The sequence below is a fragment of the Aspergillus niger genome, assembly GCF_000002855.4.
Source record: "Aspergillus niger supercontig An16".
NCBI lineage: Eukaryota > Fungi > Ascomycota > Eurotiomycetes > Eurotiales > Aspergillaceae > Aspergillus > Aspergillus niger.
In genome coordinates this window covers 544,902-557,150 of record NT_166531.1, presented here as the reverse complement: position 1 = coordinate 557,150, position 12,249 = coordinate 544,902, and the positions used below count along the sequence as shown (strand labels likewise).

General features: G+C 52.5%; 5 protein-coding genes across 5 annotated transcripts; 1 reads left to right on the top strand and 4 right to left on the bottom strand.

The window, feature by feature from the left end:
• On the top strand, positions 1 to 390 carry An16g02530 (hypothetical protein [truncated ORF]; the record flags this gene model as incomplete). The annotated part of the gene is made up of 1 exon (XM_001397529.3): positions 1 to 390. A coding segment is annotated over one exon (390 nt), but the record flags the coding sequence as incomplete, so codon positions are not given.
• Positions 391 to 1,294: 904 nt separating this feature from the next.
• Positions 1,295 to 3,069, bottom strand: An16g02520 (uncharacterized protein; the record flags this gene model as incomplete). The annotated part of the gene is made up of 4 exons (XM_059744985.1): positions 1,295 to 1,610; positions 1,653 to 2,519; positions 2,589 to 2,914; positions 3,016 to 3,069. 4 exons carry the CDS (start codon positions 3,067 to 3,069, stop codon positions 1,295 to 1,297), a joined length of 1,563 nt encoding a protein of 520 aa, XP_059606770.1.
• A 345-nt stretch (positions 3,070 to 3,414) lies between these two features.
• Positions 3,415 to 4,629, bottom strand: An16g02510 (uncharacterized protein; the record flags this gene model as incomplete). Its single annotated transcript, XM_001397527.1, has 3 exons — positions 3,415 to 3,708; positions 3,777 to 4,388; positions 4,456 to 4,629. The coding sequence occupies 3 exons, from the start codon at positions 4,627 to 4,629 to the stop codon at positions 3,415 to 3,417; spliced, it is 1,080 nt and encodes a 359-aa protein (XP_001397564.1).
• A 996-nt stretch (positions 4,630 to 5,625) lies between these two features.
• Positions 5,626 to 8,313, bottom strand: An16g02500 (uncharacterized protein; the record flags this gene model as incomplete). Its single annotated transcript, XM_001397526.3, has 4 exons — positions 5,626 to 5,649; positions 6,162 to 7,728; positions 7,811 to 8,114; positions 8,178 to 8,313. The coding sequence occupies 4 exons, from the start codon at positions 8,311 to 8,313 to the stop codon at positions 5,626 to 5,628; spliced, it is 2,031 nt and encodes a 676-aa protein (XP_001397563.3).
• Positions 8,314 to 8,853: 540 nt separating this feature from the next.
• On the bottom strand, positions 8,854 to 11,455 carry An16g02490 (uncharacterized protein; the record flags this gene model as incomplete). The annotated part of the gene is made up of 7 exons (XM_001397525.3): positions 8,854 to 9,301; positions 9,364 to 9,725; positions 9,780 to 10,348; positions 10,404 to 11,041; positions 11,101 to 11,232; positions 11,303 to 11,323; positions 11,379 to 11,455. 7 exons carry the CDS (start codon positions 11,453 to 11,455, stop codon positions 8,854 to 8,856), a joined length of 2,247 nt encoding a protein of 748 aa, XP_001397562.1.
• Between the last annotated feature and the right edge of the window lie 794 nt (positions 11,456 to 12,249).

The following is a 12,249-nucleotide window of genomic DNA, read 5'->3' as shown; positions in this document are numbered from 1 at the left end:
GGTCCCTCTGGTGTCTCGCCCGTCTCCCCTGGAGAAACCGCTCCCTCTGGCGTCTCGCCAGTCTCCCCTGGAGAGACTGCTCCCTCTGGAGTGTCTCCCGTCACTCCTGGAGAAACTGCTGGTCCCTCTGGTGTCTCGCCCGTCTCCCCTGGAGAAACCGCTCCCTCTGGCGTCTCGCCAGTCTCCCCTGGAGAGACTGCTCCCTCTGGAGTGTCTCCCGTCACTCCTGGAGAAACTGCTGGTCCCTCTGGTGTCTCTCCCGTTACACCTGGCGAGACCAGTGCGGGCGCGACGGGCGTCTCCCCAGCCTTCACTGGCGCCGCCTCCTCCAACATGCAACCCGCGGCTGGCTTCCTGGCCGCCGTCATGGGTATCATGGCTCTCCTCTAAATTGGCTCAGTCCGGTGTGTGTGATCTGACGATCAAGCTACAATTGTTCGCGATCACCCAACTAAGATAACTCATATTATCTCCGGTGTTACGGTACGGTCCCATTTTAGAAAAATTCTGCTTTCTTGTTTGTTGTCCATTACTTTCTTGATCTCGTTCGTGATTTCCTCCTTGGCTCCTTGCTTGTTAAGTTCCTACGCATACCAGTGCCAATGTGTATATCCTACACGGGTCTGGAATGTTCCCAAGGGCTTTAGTTGGAAGTCATGTATTGGCTTTTGTGTCAGATAATGCTCTAATACATAATAATGCATAATTTGTACGTGTGGGCAGAATCCAGAGATAAAAGTAGACATCCATGTTCGTGTTGTTCAGTGGTCATGGGATTGGGGGTCGTATCAGTCTCGTGAGGGCATTTTACCCATAATAGTAACAGTGACTACCACGAGGAGTCAATGCAGTCAATGACACCTACATATGTCGTGATTCTCTTATTTCCCTTGCCTCCTGCGCTTCCGGAATCACGTCAATCGCCAAGCTAAAAGTTTTTACAACATAGAACGTCTCAATTACCGGAAGGGCGTGTGCGTTTGACGTCTTGTACTGTACTAATAATAGGAATCTCCACTCTGTTTTCTGTTTCTAATGATTTCTACAATACGAGCGAGTGACCAATACAAACATCTCGTGAAACGTCTATCTTATTTGTATGGTATGAGATAATCTGATCTATGGGTGGCGAAAGAAGAAGCCAAAGATGCAAGAAATGTAGGCACGAGAGAAGTATAAAAAAGAACATGAAGATCGTGAGATATCATCGACGTAGCTTGGCTTTTTAGTGAAACGAACATTGAAGAAAGGAGAAGATAACTAGTTGCGGCAGGCAGATTAAGGGATTACGTGCCTACCGCTTACCCTCCAACTCCTGCTCGACCTCAGCCTTGACGATCTCGCGCACCTGCTGCCAGCCAGCACCGGGGCCGACGGCAGTGACGCGGCTTTCGCGGTCCTCGAGGCCGATGAACTCCTGAGGCAGGACCTCAGTGAAATCGTAGCCGTCCTGGCCGCGGAGGGCGAGGTCGACGGCGCTGGCGAACTTGGCCGGGTGGGCCGTGGACAGGGAGATGTGGCTGACGCCAGAGTTACGCTCGATGGAGCGCAGGGATGCGGCGACACCAATGGCGGAGTGAGGGTCCAGGATGTAACCGCCCGTCTTGGAGCTCTTGGCGCTGCCGGGGCCCAGGTTGGACGGGAAGCAGGACTGGTAGGTGGAGCGGATCTGAGCGATGGTCTCGTCGTTGCTGACGCGCTCGCTCTCAAATTCAGCCTGGGCGGCCTCGAAGAGGGCAGAGGGGACGCTGAAGCCGCCCTCGGTCTTGAGCTGGTTGAGCCAGTTGCTAACGTTCTCGCAAGCCTGCTTGCGACGCTCGTCGGCCGTGCTGGCCTCGCTGGTCTGGTAGGCCAAGAACCACAGGAGACGCTCGAAGTTGCTGCTGACCAGGATGTCCATGGCAGGGCTGTGAGTTTCCTTGACGCCGGCACCCTTGCTGTCGCTCTTGCTGTAGGTACCGCCGGTGCGGAAGAAACGGTCCAAGATGTCGTTCTCGTTGGTAGCGATGACCAGCTTTTCGGCCGGGAGACCCATGCGCTTGGCGAACCAACCGGCCAGGATGTCACCGAAGTTGCCGGACGGGACGACGAATCTCATCTTGTTGTTGTAGCCGGGGGTCTTGGTCAGGGCGAGGTAGGAGTAGAAGTAGTAGGTGATCTGGGCCAGGATACGGGCAAAGTTGATGCTGTTGATGGCGGCGAGGTTGTGGGTGGAGTTCATGTCGGGGTCGGCAAACAGGGCCTTGACGAAGTCCTGGCAGTCATCAAAGGTACCCTCGACGGTGAGGTTGTGAACGTTGGCATCGAGGATGGTAGTCATCTGAGCCTGCTGGATGGGCGAAACCTTGCCCTTGGGGAACAGGATGAAGACGGAGACATCCTTCTTGCCACGGAGGCCGTAGATGGCAGCAGAGCCAGTGTCACCGCTTGTCGCACCAACAACGGTCAGGTGGTGTCTGTCCTTGCCCTCCTTGCCCTGGTTCTTGCGCACCAGGAAGTATTCGAACAGGTTTCCGAGACTTGAGTGGGATTAAGATTAGCACCAGATATACTTCCTCACACTTATGCACAGTTTCCAGTAGACCTACTTTTGCAGCGCGACATCCTTGAAAGCGAAGGTCGGGCCGTGGAAGAGTTCGAGGAGGTAGAGGTTGCGCTTGCCGTCGAGTTCAACGATGGGGGTGCGTTCAGGGTGGCGGAAGGTGGCATAGGAGCGCTTGATGATATCTTTGAGATCTTCACTGGGAATTTCGGACTCGGAGATGTAGAGAGACATGATACGGAAGGCCAATTCCTCGAAGCTCAGGTCGCGCCATTCCGACTCCCAACCGGCGGGGAGGGTAGGGATTTCCTCGGGGATGAAGAGACCACCATCGGAAGCGAGACCCTTGAGAACGACCTCCTCGAAGGAAAGCTATTGTTGGAGATAGCCAGTTAGCAATTGACTCCGCTGGGAAGAGGATAGGATCTTTAATAGCGACGAGAGAGGTAATCAAGGCAGGAGATGTCACTTACGCCGTAGGAGCCACCCCGCGTGCTCAGGAATCTTTGAGAGAGAGTAGGCGACATTGTGAATGGCAATGAACGAGAAGAACAAGGAGTAAAGCAGGAGAAATAAGGGAAAGAGTGTGAAAGAGTACACGAACTGGAATTGGGTATGTCTGAGTCAAAGAGGCAATTCGGGAAAGAATCCCCTCGGCCTTCGCCGCGGGGAAAAATCCATTTTGAGTTTAGCGCCTCCGACTGCGGCGCCCCTCGTAGCCACGTGCCGCCACCTTCCTTTTTCGGTCGAAAGAAAAATGGTATCATTTCTGTCTATCTCTAATGATCTCTAATGCACATCGCTGTCCTCTTCTCCAACTAACTCCACTTCACATCACCCAACTCCATACATCGTAAATCATAATCATCACATCACTGCTCATTCACCAGCACGTAACGGTATCGCGCCTTGCCCGCGTGCATATCCACAATGGCCTGGTTGGCATCCTTCATCGGGATCTCTTCGATCCAGGCCTTGACTCCCTTCTCAGCAACGAGCTGGAACATCTCACGGATCTCGTTGGGACTGCCGATAAAGGAGCTGGTAGCCTTTAGGCGACGCTGCAGCTTGCCGACAGGGGCCAGAAGAACTCCGTCATCCGGAAGTCCGACCTGAACCAGGGCGCCGCCCGTCGCAAGCAGGCCCAGGTATTCGGTCATGGGCATCTATTCCCCCCATTAGTATTCGAGCCCCCTCTCAATATTGAGGAACGGTCTACGGGGTCAGAACATACCTTGGTCGAAGAAACAGTGCAGACAATCAAATCCAGAGACCGGGCATACTTGGTAGCCCAGTCCGGCTCATCATCCGTAGCAATATAGAGATCCGCACCCATAGCCAGCGCATCATTGGCCTTGCCAGTCTTACGGGAGATAGCAACCACCTTATCAGCACCCATGGCCTTGGCCAGAAGCACACCAAAGTGACCCAGTCCGCCAACACCAATGATACCCACGCGCTTGCCGGGGCCACAGTTGTGGTGCTTCAGGGGGCTGAACAGGGTGACACCACCGCACAACATAGGGGCGGCCTGTGCCGAGGGAATGCTGTCGGGGATCTTGACAACGAAGTGGGATGGAGTGCGGTTGTACAAAGCATATCCACCGTAAGACTTGCCGCCGTTCAGGTGGACATTGTTGTAGGTACCGACGATCTTGTGCGAGCAGTACTGCTCATCACCCATCGCACATTCGGGGCAGTCTCCCAGACGACCAAGGCAGGAATCGCTCTGCGCGCCGACACCCACGCGGTCACCAACCTTGATGCCGCCGACAGCCTTGGATCCAACACGCACGGCAGTGCCGACGATTTCATGGCCCACGCAGCAGGGGTACAGAGTTGGTCTCTGTTGAGGTTAGTATCTAGGATTTGAAAACGGTCTATCAACCGAAATATGGTAATGGATGCCTTACCCAGCCACTGCGGAGAGTGTGCAAATCGGAACCGCAGATACCGCAGTGAGTGATCTTGATGTCAACATCGGTCTCCTCCCACGGCTTGGGCTCAAACTCCTGCCAGACCATCTTTCCGTCGGCAGAGTCCTTATCGAGACCCATCCATCCTTCAAACTTGTAATCTTGAGCCATGGCGAATGAGTCAGTGGTCGGACAGATGTACGTCTAGTATGGAGTAGGACAGATACAATTGAGGGAATAGTACTAATAAGGAGACAACCTCAAATCTTTTATAATTTATACACCAGGGACCACTGCAGAGGGGCAACTGCTAATCCATGGGTCACTCATCGGTTGGATCGGCAGCTGGCCCACTTTCTGGCCAGAGACAGAATAGCCAAGAAGGGAGAAGAAGAGGAAGAAGGGGCACGGGCAATGTGGATATTCCATCGTTGGCCCATTAGCCCACTGAAAGGACTACTTTTGGTCTAAATAGAGACTTTCCGATAGACATTTGGCGGAGTCTCTTGTCTTGATCCGTCGGATTCTTTGGGAGCATTATTAATGCTTACAACATGTTAACTGTAGACTTACTCTATTTTACAGAATTCAGCATCTGAGCTATTATCCTGAATATAGTCGAGTAGGTTGAGTTATTGTTTGAAATCGAACAACAGTATTGACTTTCTCCAATTTCTCCAATTTCCTTCTCCAAAGCCAGACGATGAGACTAAGAATGTGGACGGGAAAAAAAAGCCCCCACTGACAAATAAGAAGGAAAGTTGGGAATTCCTCTAAACAGCCCTAAACGTCTTAAATGGTTCAATTAACTATGTCCAATATTAGTTAACTAATTCCTCAACCTTTCATTATACCCCAGTAACATGAATGGCAAGCGTGGTGTGATCTATCCGCGTCTCATTCTTCACGGCCCGATAAACTGAAAGTTAAGAAAAGACGGAAACCTTGCAGGAATCGGATCTTATCGGGAATCTCAATCAATCAATCAAATCGATTCCGTTCCGACTAGGGTCCGATTCGGTATCTTTTTTTTATCTTTGATCCAGATTATTGATAGCGATAACTTTCCTATTTGAGTGTGCTGTCAATCTTGATGTAATATTTCCGGGCTGACATTCCAGACTCATAATTAACTGAAACAAGGATACCAAAGACAATTCGTTAAGCTTAGAATAACGTCGTGGATGTTAACTATAATTCCGTAGTACTATTCTCGGAATTATGTCGGTAATTCGATTGACCGCTACTATAACTAGTACTAGTGGTCTAGTATCTATCAGTCATCGGAGGGTGGTATGGCGTTATCTATACTACTAGTACTAATACTAATAGTGGCCTGTCCTGTGCGTTGCATTGAGCTTTGTAAACTGGAGAGAAATTAAAAGGATCAGTCATTCTAGTTCCTCTGTTAAGTATCTTTCTGCTATCTGCCCATCTTCATGTAATAGTGAGGAAGATGTCAATAAAAGGACTGTGAGCAGTAATTAACATCATTTGAGAAATATCTCCATGATGCTTCAATCATACTCGGGATATCTCTTCACTCATTTAGTCAAGTCCAAATGAAAAGACAGATCGATAAATTAAAACCGACCCCGAAAAATTAAAGAAGAATGAAGTAGTTAACTGCTAGTTATACTTCACTAAGCAAACCCCTCCACCCCCATGACCGTATCAACATCTTTATCCCCTCTCCCACTCACACACAAGACAACATGTCCACCGACCCCAACCTCCCTCGCCACATCCACCACCTTCGCAATTGCATGCGACGTCTCCAACGCCGGTAAGATCCCTTCCAACCGACACAACAACCGCAACCCCTCCAGCGCCTCCTCATCCGTCGCCGAGATGAACTTTGCCCTGCCCACCTCCTTCCAGTGTGCCAGTTCTGGTCCAACTCCGGGGTAATCCAGCCCCGCAGACACAGAATGCGTACCGGAGATCTGCCCATGTTCGTTCTGAAGTACGTACGTCCGCACTCCGTGGAACACGCCCACCGAACCAGACCCAGAGGATAAGGTAGCGCAGTGGTGTTCGGGGCTACCGTCGCCGTCGCCGCCGGCTTCTACACCGATCAACTGGACGGAGGGATCTTCAGAGAAAGGGTAGAACATGCCGACGGCGTTAGAGCCGCCGCCCACACAGGCGACGACTGCGTCAGGGAGACGATTAATTTCTTGCGCCAGCTGGGCTTTAGTTTCCTCGCCGATGATGGATTGGAAGGTGCGGACGATCGTGGGGAAGGGATGTGGCCCGATGGCAGAGCCGATGATGTAGTGGGTTGTATTGAGGCGGGTGATCCACGCGCGAAAGGATTCGTTGACGGCGTCGCGAAGCGTGCGGGACCCAGATTCTACGGGGATGACGGTGGCGCCGAGAAGGCGCATCCGGAAGACGTTGAGAGCCTGGCGGCGGACGTCTTCGGAGCCCATGTATACAGTGCATTTCATGCCGAATTTGGCGCATACGGTGGCGGTTGCTACGCCATGTTGGCCGGCTCCTGTTTCAGCGATGATTTCAGTCTTTCCGAGTCGGCGGGCGAGGAGGATCTGGCCTAGGGCGTTGTTGATCTTGTGCGAGCCTGTGTGGTTGAGGTCTTCGCGCTTCAGCCAGATGGTGGCGCCTCCGGCGTGGGAGGTGAGGCGTGGGGCTTGGTGTAGGGATGAGGGCCGCCCGATATAAGGGTAGTAGGAACGGTATTCAGCCCAGAAGGTTGGGTCGTCGATGGCGGCATTAAACCCGGCTTCTAGTTCGTTGAGACATGTCGTTAGGGCTTCTGGCACGTATTGGCCGCCAAAGGTGCCGAAGCGGCCGGGCTTGGATGCTTCTGTTGACTGCTCTGAGGTAGGAAGGGTTGCCGATGACGAAGATGGTTCAGCATTAGTTGGGACAGAGTGAGGTTCGATTGGCTCGACCGTCCGACAGGTAATCTGAGAGCAGTAGTCTTGGATGACAGCGGCACCCTGGCCTGCAGGGGCGTTCGCCAGCTGGGTGATTATCTCACTACCGATGACGGCACCGTCTGCGATAGATGTGACGCCGAGAAAATGTTCACGGGTGCTAACGCCAAAGCCGACAGCCACCGGTACTCCGCCGGAGAGATGCTTCACGCGCTTCATCAATTCCGGGAGCTCGTGGCTTAAAGTGCCAGTAGCACCTGTAACACCCATCCTGGACACGAGATATATGAAAGAGTCGGCAATTCCGCAGAGTGTTCTCATGCGTTCCTCTGTGGTCGACGGGGCTATCAATGGGACGTAGGACAGACTGCTCCGAGGAATACATGTCAGTAGATGATTGAACAACGCCGGGTTGCGTTAAGGATTGATGTCAAAGAGGTGACACTAACCCAGCAGCCCTACACTGGTTCCGGAACCGAACAGCTTCCTCAGGAGGTAGATCGACAATGATGAAACCATCCACCCCGGCTGTCCTGCTCGCAGCGAGCAGTTCGGATTCCCCGTAACGCATAATCGGGTTATAGTAACCCATAAAGAGAACAGGAACATGAAGGCCTCTCTGACGAGCAGCTTGGACCATCTGGAACATGGAGGATATGGTGACACCATTGTCGAGTGCCTTAAGGTTCGACATCTGGATGGTTGGGCCGTCGGCAATAGGGTCCGTGAAGGGGAGACCGAGTTCAATGACATCTACCACATCGTTAGTACACCGGTGAATGTTGTCGCTTCTACGGGCTAAAGATTATTGCATACCTGCTCCTCCAGCCTGCATCGCAAGCATAATATCTGGAGTCTCTGCTGCTGTGGGGAAGCCAGCCGTGACATAAGTCACCAGGGCTGGGCGGCCCTCCTGCGCGCACCGGGCGAAAGTTTTCTTTATTTGATCCATTGCACGGTAGTGAAAGGAGGTCAACGAATTACAGTCTGAGAATAGCGATGAAAGCCATGAGAATGGCCGGACTATTTATGGTGGCTCACAATCAGCCAGAAGTCCAGGCGAGGTGAGCTGCTGTGACTCACCCGGACAAGGGAGGATTTCGGTTCCGACCAACTACCATCGCTAAATCCCCGCTAGACTGAATGGATGCAAAGTTAGCAAGTCCCCTAAAGGTGGTAAAAGTTTCCAGGAATGCGTTGACCGGGAAAAGAGAATGGAAATTAAGTAAGGGATACGTAGAATAGATCGATGCTCATCAAGCTCGGAGATGGGATGGATATACAGGTAGGCGGAAACACCAAAAATAACAAACAGTGAAGAGAGCAGAATGACAAGACTAGTTTCAAAATAGACCCAAAGTTTGAAGAACGAAAATAGATCTATATTCGGCATGCATCAACAGAATTATGTGTGCTTTTGGCTCAACCTTCCCGCACCTCTGATTCAGCTATACGAACTCGTGCGCCATCATACAGGCATGGCTCATCGCGCTTAGAATAACGACATGATATCCTCATTTGTCTTCTTCGGTTGGCTTCCTCCAGGGGGTGGTGAGGCCATGCCACCTCCAGACAGGTCCAGCCCCTCAAAGCCATTCATCAAGTCTGCTGCACCACCATTGGGAGCGCCGCTCCCGCTGGCCGGAGCGGCTGCAGCGCCATCGCCAAACACTCCGAGCAGGTCGTCCAGGTTGTTGCTTCCAGAAGGTGCCCCTGCGGCCGGAGATTCCACCCGGACGGGCGTTCCGGCCAGACCTTCGAGACCTGACATCCCACCACCCGGTTCTTTCTGAGCGGATGCCGGCGCAGTGCCATCGAAGTCGATATCCAGCAAATTCTCGACATTGCTCTGGGACTGCGGAGGTGGAGCACTGCCAGTAACCGCAGCTGCTGCCGCCGCAGCTGCCAACGGATTCTCCCGAGCGTTTTGGATTTGTTCCCTAGGATGTTCATTAGCGCGGATTCCGAGACACCAGCATTGTGAAGCGAGGATGGGACATACTCGATAGCAGCTCTTTGTACTGCATCTGCACCGAATCTGCCCTGTCCGACGAATTGCTCCGGGGGCTTGTGGTAGACAGATGCGAGGGTGGACAGTTCACCCAGTAGCTGATCGAGCAGATTCGGGGGAAGAGACTGGATTGTGGTGACGATCGGCGGTTTGTCAGAGAGCACGATGTTCTTAGTAGCATTGGGGTCGCTCGTGTTAGACAGCAAGCGCCAATAGACGTAAGCCCTATCGCGGACATCGGGGTTGTCATTTTCAGCCGTGGCCGCCTGCAGCACTTTCTGGACAAGCCCCTGAGCCTTCTCGGGCCGCTTGAGGAAGAGCTTGACAACGGCGGTCAAGATCTGCAGCTGGGTCTGCACAATGAATTAGCAATTGGCCGAGAGGCTTACAGAGAACAATAAACGAACCTGAGAGAACTCTTCATTGAAGCCTTCCACGAAACCAGCAAGAATGTCACCCGCGTTGCTGATCTTCTCCGCATACTGACCAACAATCCAGATAAGCGCAGCTCGTGCATTGGGCTCATCCAGTTCGTCGATGCACTTGCACAGTGTGGGGATAATTCCTTCGTAGCCGGGATATTTGCGGAAGATGTCCTTGATGACCACGATCGCCTCCTGCACCACATAATTTACCTTGGTATTAATGAGGTCCAGCAAGGTGTTGACACACTTTTCGCTGGCGCTCTCGATCTTGATGGCAACCTGACCGATCGCTTTGACAGCACGGCGCACAAAGTCCATGTCCACCTCCAGCGCGTACTCCTTCAGCTCGGCCAGGAGCTGGTCGACGTTGCGGTCATTCGCTATGCGGACCATGATCTCTAGCTTCTGGAACTTGACGTACGGCGGGTCATTGTACTTGCAGAAGAAGACCCGGAGTTCCTTGTTAAGAATATCCGGTTGCTTCTGTAGCAATAAATCAATGTTCCGTAGAGCCACATATTGGACTTCGGGCGCGGACGACACCAGCGTGACTGAACATAATACATCAGCGAGCCAGTCAGTCAGCAGAATCAAAGATTATCTTACCTAGCGGGGGAGCCATCTTCTTCAGATAGGTTTTCGCCAGCTCATAGTTGACGTTCCTCATGTGAAGGAAAACCACCTTAACTGCCGCCAGGACAACACTTGGGTTGGCATGTTGGAACTGGGGAGAAACCCTTTCGCAAATGTGTTCAGATTCAGTCACTTCATTGGTTCTGTACTCGGCCAGAGTAGTCAAAATAGTGACCCGACCCCATTCCGTGCACTCGTTCAAGGCCATGAGAAGCTTGCGCAGTGTGTTGGAGGTCACCTTGAGGGCTTGCGTTTCAGGGGCAGCATGGTAGATTTCTGACAGTGCGGTAACGGAGTTGGCGACCACCATGGGGTTAGGATCCCCAATCATCTCTTGCAGCATCTCAAGGAAGCCATTTTCCAGGCACATCGCGGGGTTCAGGTCGAAGAGCTTCGCTACACAGATCGCGGCAGTCTTGCGGACATACGGCGACTCATCGCGGAGGGTCTTGCGAAGGGGCTCCTCCATATAATCCACCATCTTGTCCACACGGATACATCCCATTGTCCGGATCGCAAGGGCCCTGATCAGGGGGTTCGGGTCTTCGGAGTCTTGAACGAAGGTGTTGACGGCGAGAATGCAAAGGTCCGGGTGAGATTTGGCGTAGTTCCTATTACGCAGCGAGTGTTCAGTAGAGATCGAATAATAAGATAACGAGCGAATACGCACATGAGATAGAGGTATACTAGTTTCTTCTGCTCGAGATCATTGGTCGCAATGTTCTTGAGGACATCCGGGAACAGAGCGGAAACATCCTTGCCCAACGTCATGGCCATGATGGTCTTTTGGATAGACTCCTTCCTGTGCGCGCATCAGATAATGTATTATGGGCTAACGGCGTCTCCGCATAAGCAGAGCTATGTCGACGTACCGTTCATATGCATACTGAGATCTGTCGGGAGGTCAGCACCATGTCGGTCACCGATCGGGTACGGGGGACACCATACACAAGACCAGCTCGCAATTCGAAGGTCTCTCCTTTTCTGGGGACCGCAAAGGCCCCCCTTATCCTATTCATAGCCATGCTGAGCGAAACCGGGCTTCAGCGACGACGGGGTCGCGCCTCCGCAGAACCAGATGGGATCGGAAGTGGAAATGCAGGAGACTGCGGGGAATTAATGCGAGGCGGCGAGAGCTTCAGGGAGAACCGGACACGGCAGCAATCCGGCAGAGGATGGTCGGACGAGTAAAAAGAAACAAGACAAGGTCGAAAGAAGAGAAGAAAGGAAGTAAAGAAAACAGACCCTAAGGGAGGGAAGAGGGAGGTTGATGGGAGGGGAGCTGGAGGGCCGGGCAGGAAGTGGAAGGAGGACAGATACAATCAGGGAGTTGAGCGAGCGAGTGTCTGGACCCAACACTAACCTGAGCCGCTCTCTTTCTTCCCCAGGTTGGGTTCCCCCCATCACCACCACCGCCTCCCGTCTTTCTTTCAATCTCCTGTCACAGCACCGTTATTTGCTCCAAGTGCTATGGTAAGTCACTTAGATTTACTTTTCAAGAGCCTACTGCTAATAGCTATATTCTAGGCCAATCTCCCTAATCTCCGACGCCTCTTTGTCGAGGCTAGGACAGAGGCGGAAGAGAACGAGTACTCCAGAACAGCGGTAAGCTCTCGCTAGCTGTCGCTTTACAGTGATCCCCATTTATTGACTGGGATGCTATACAGTTCTACAACCTTGTCCTCTTCATCTCTTCCGTCGCCGTTTTCAGTCTGGTGGCTCAACGTATGGGCGGGACAAAATCTGGGAAATGAGGCGCGATTGCCAACACGGATTATTCGATTATCTCGAGTATCATTACGACCCACAGCCTGCGCCA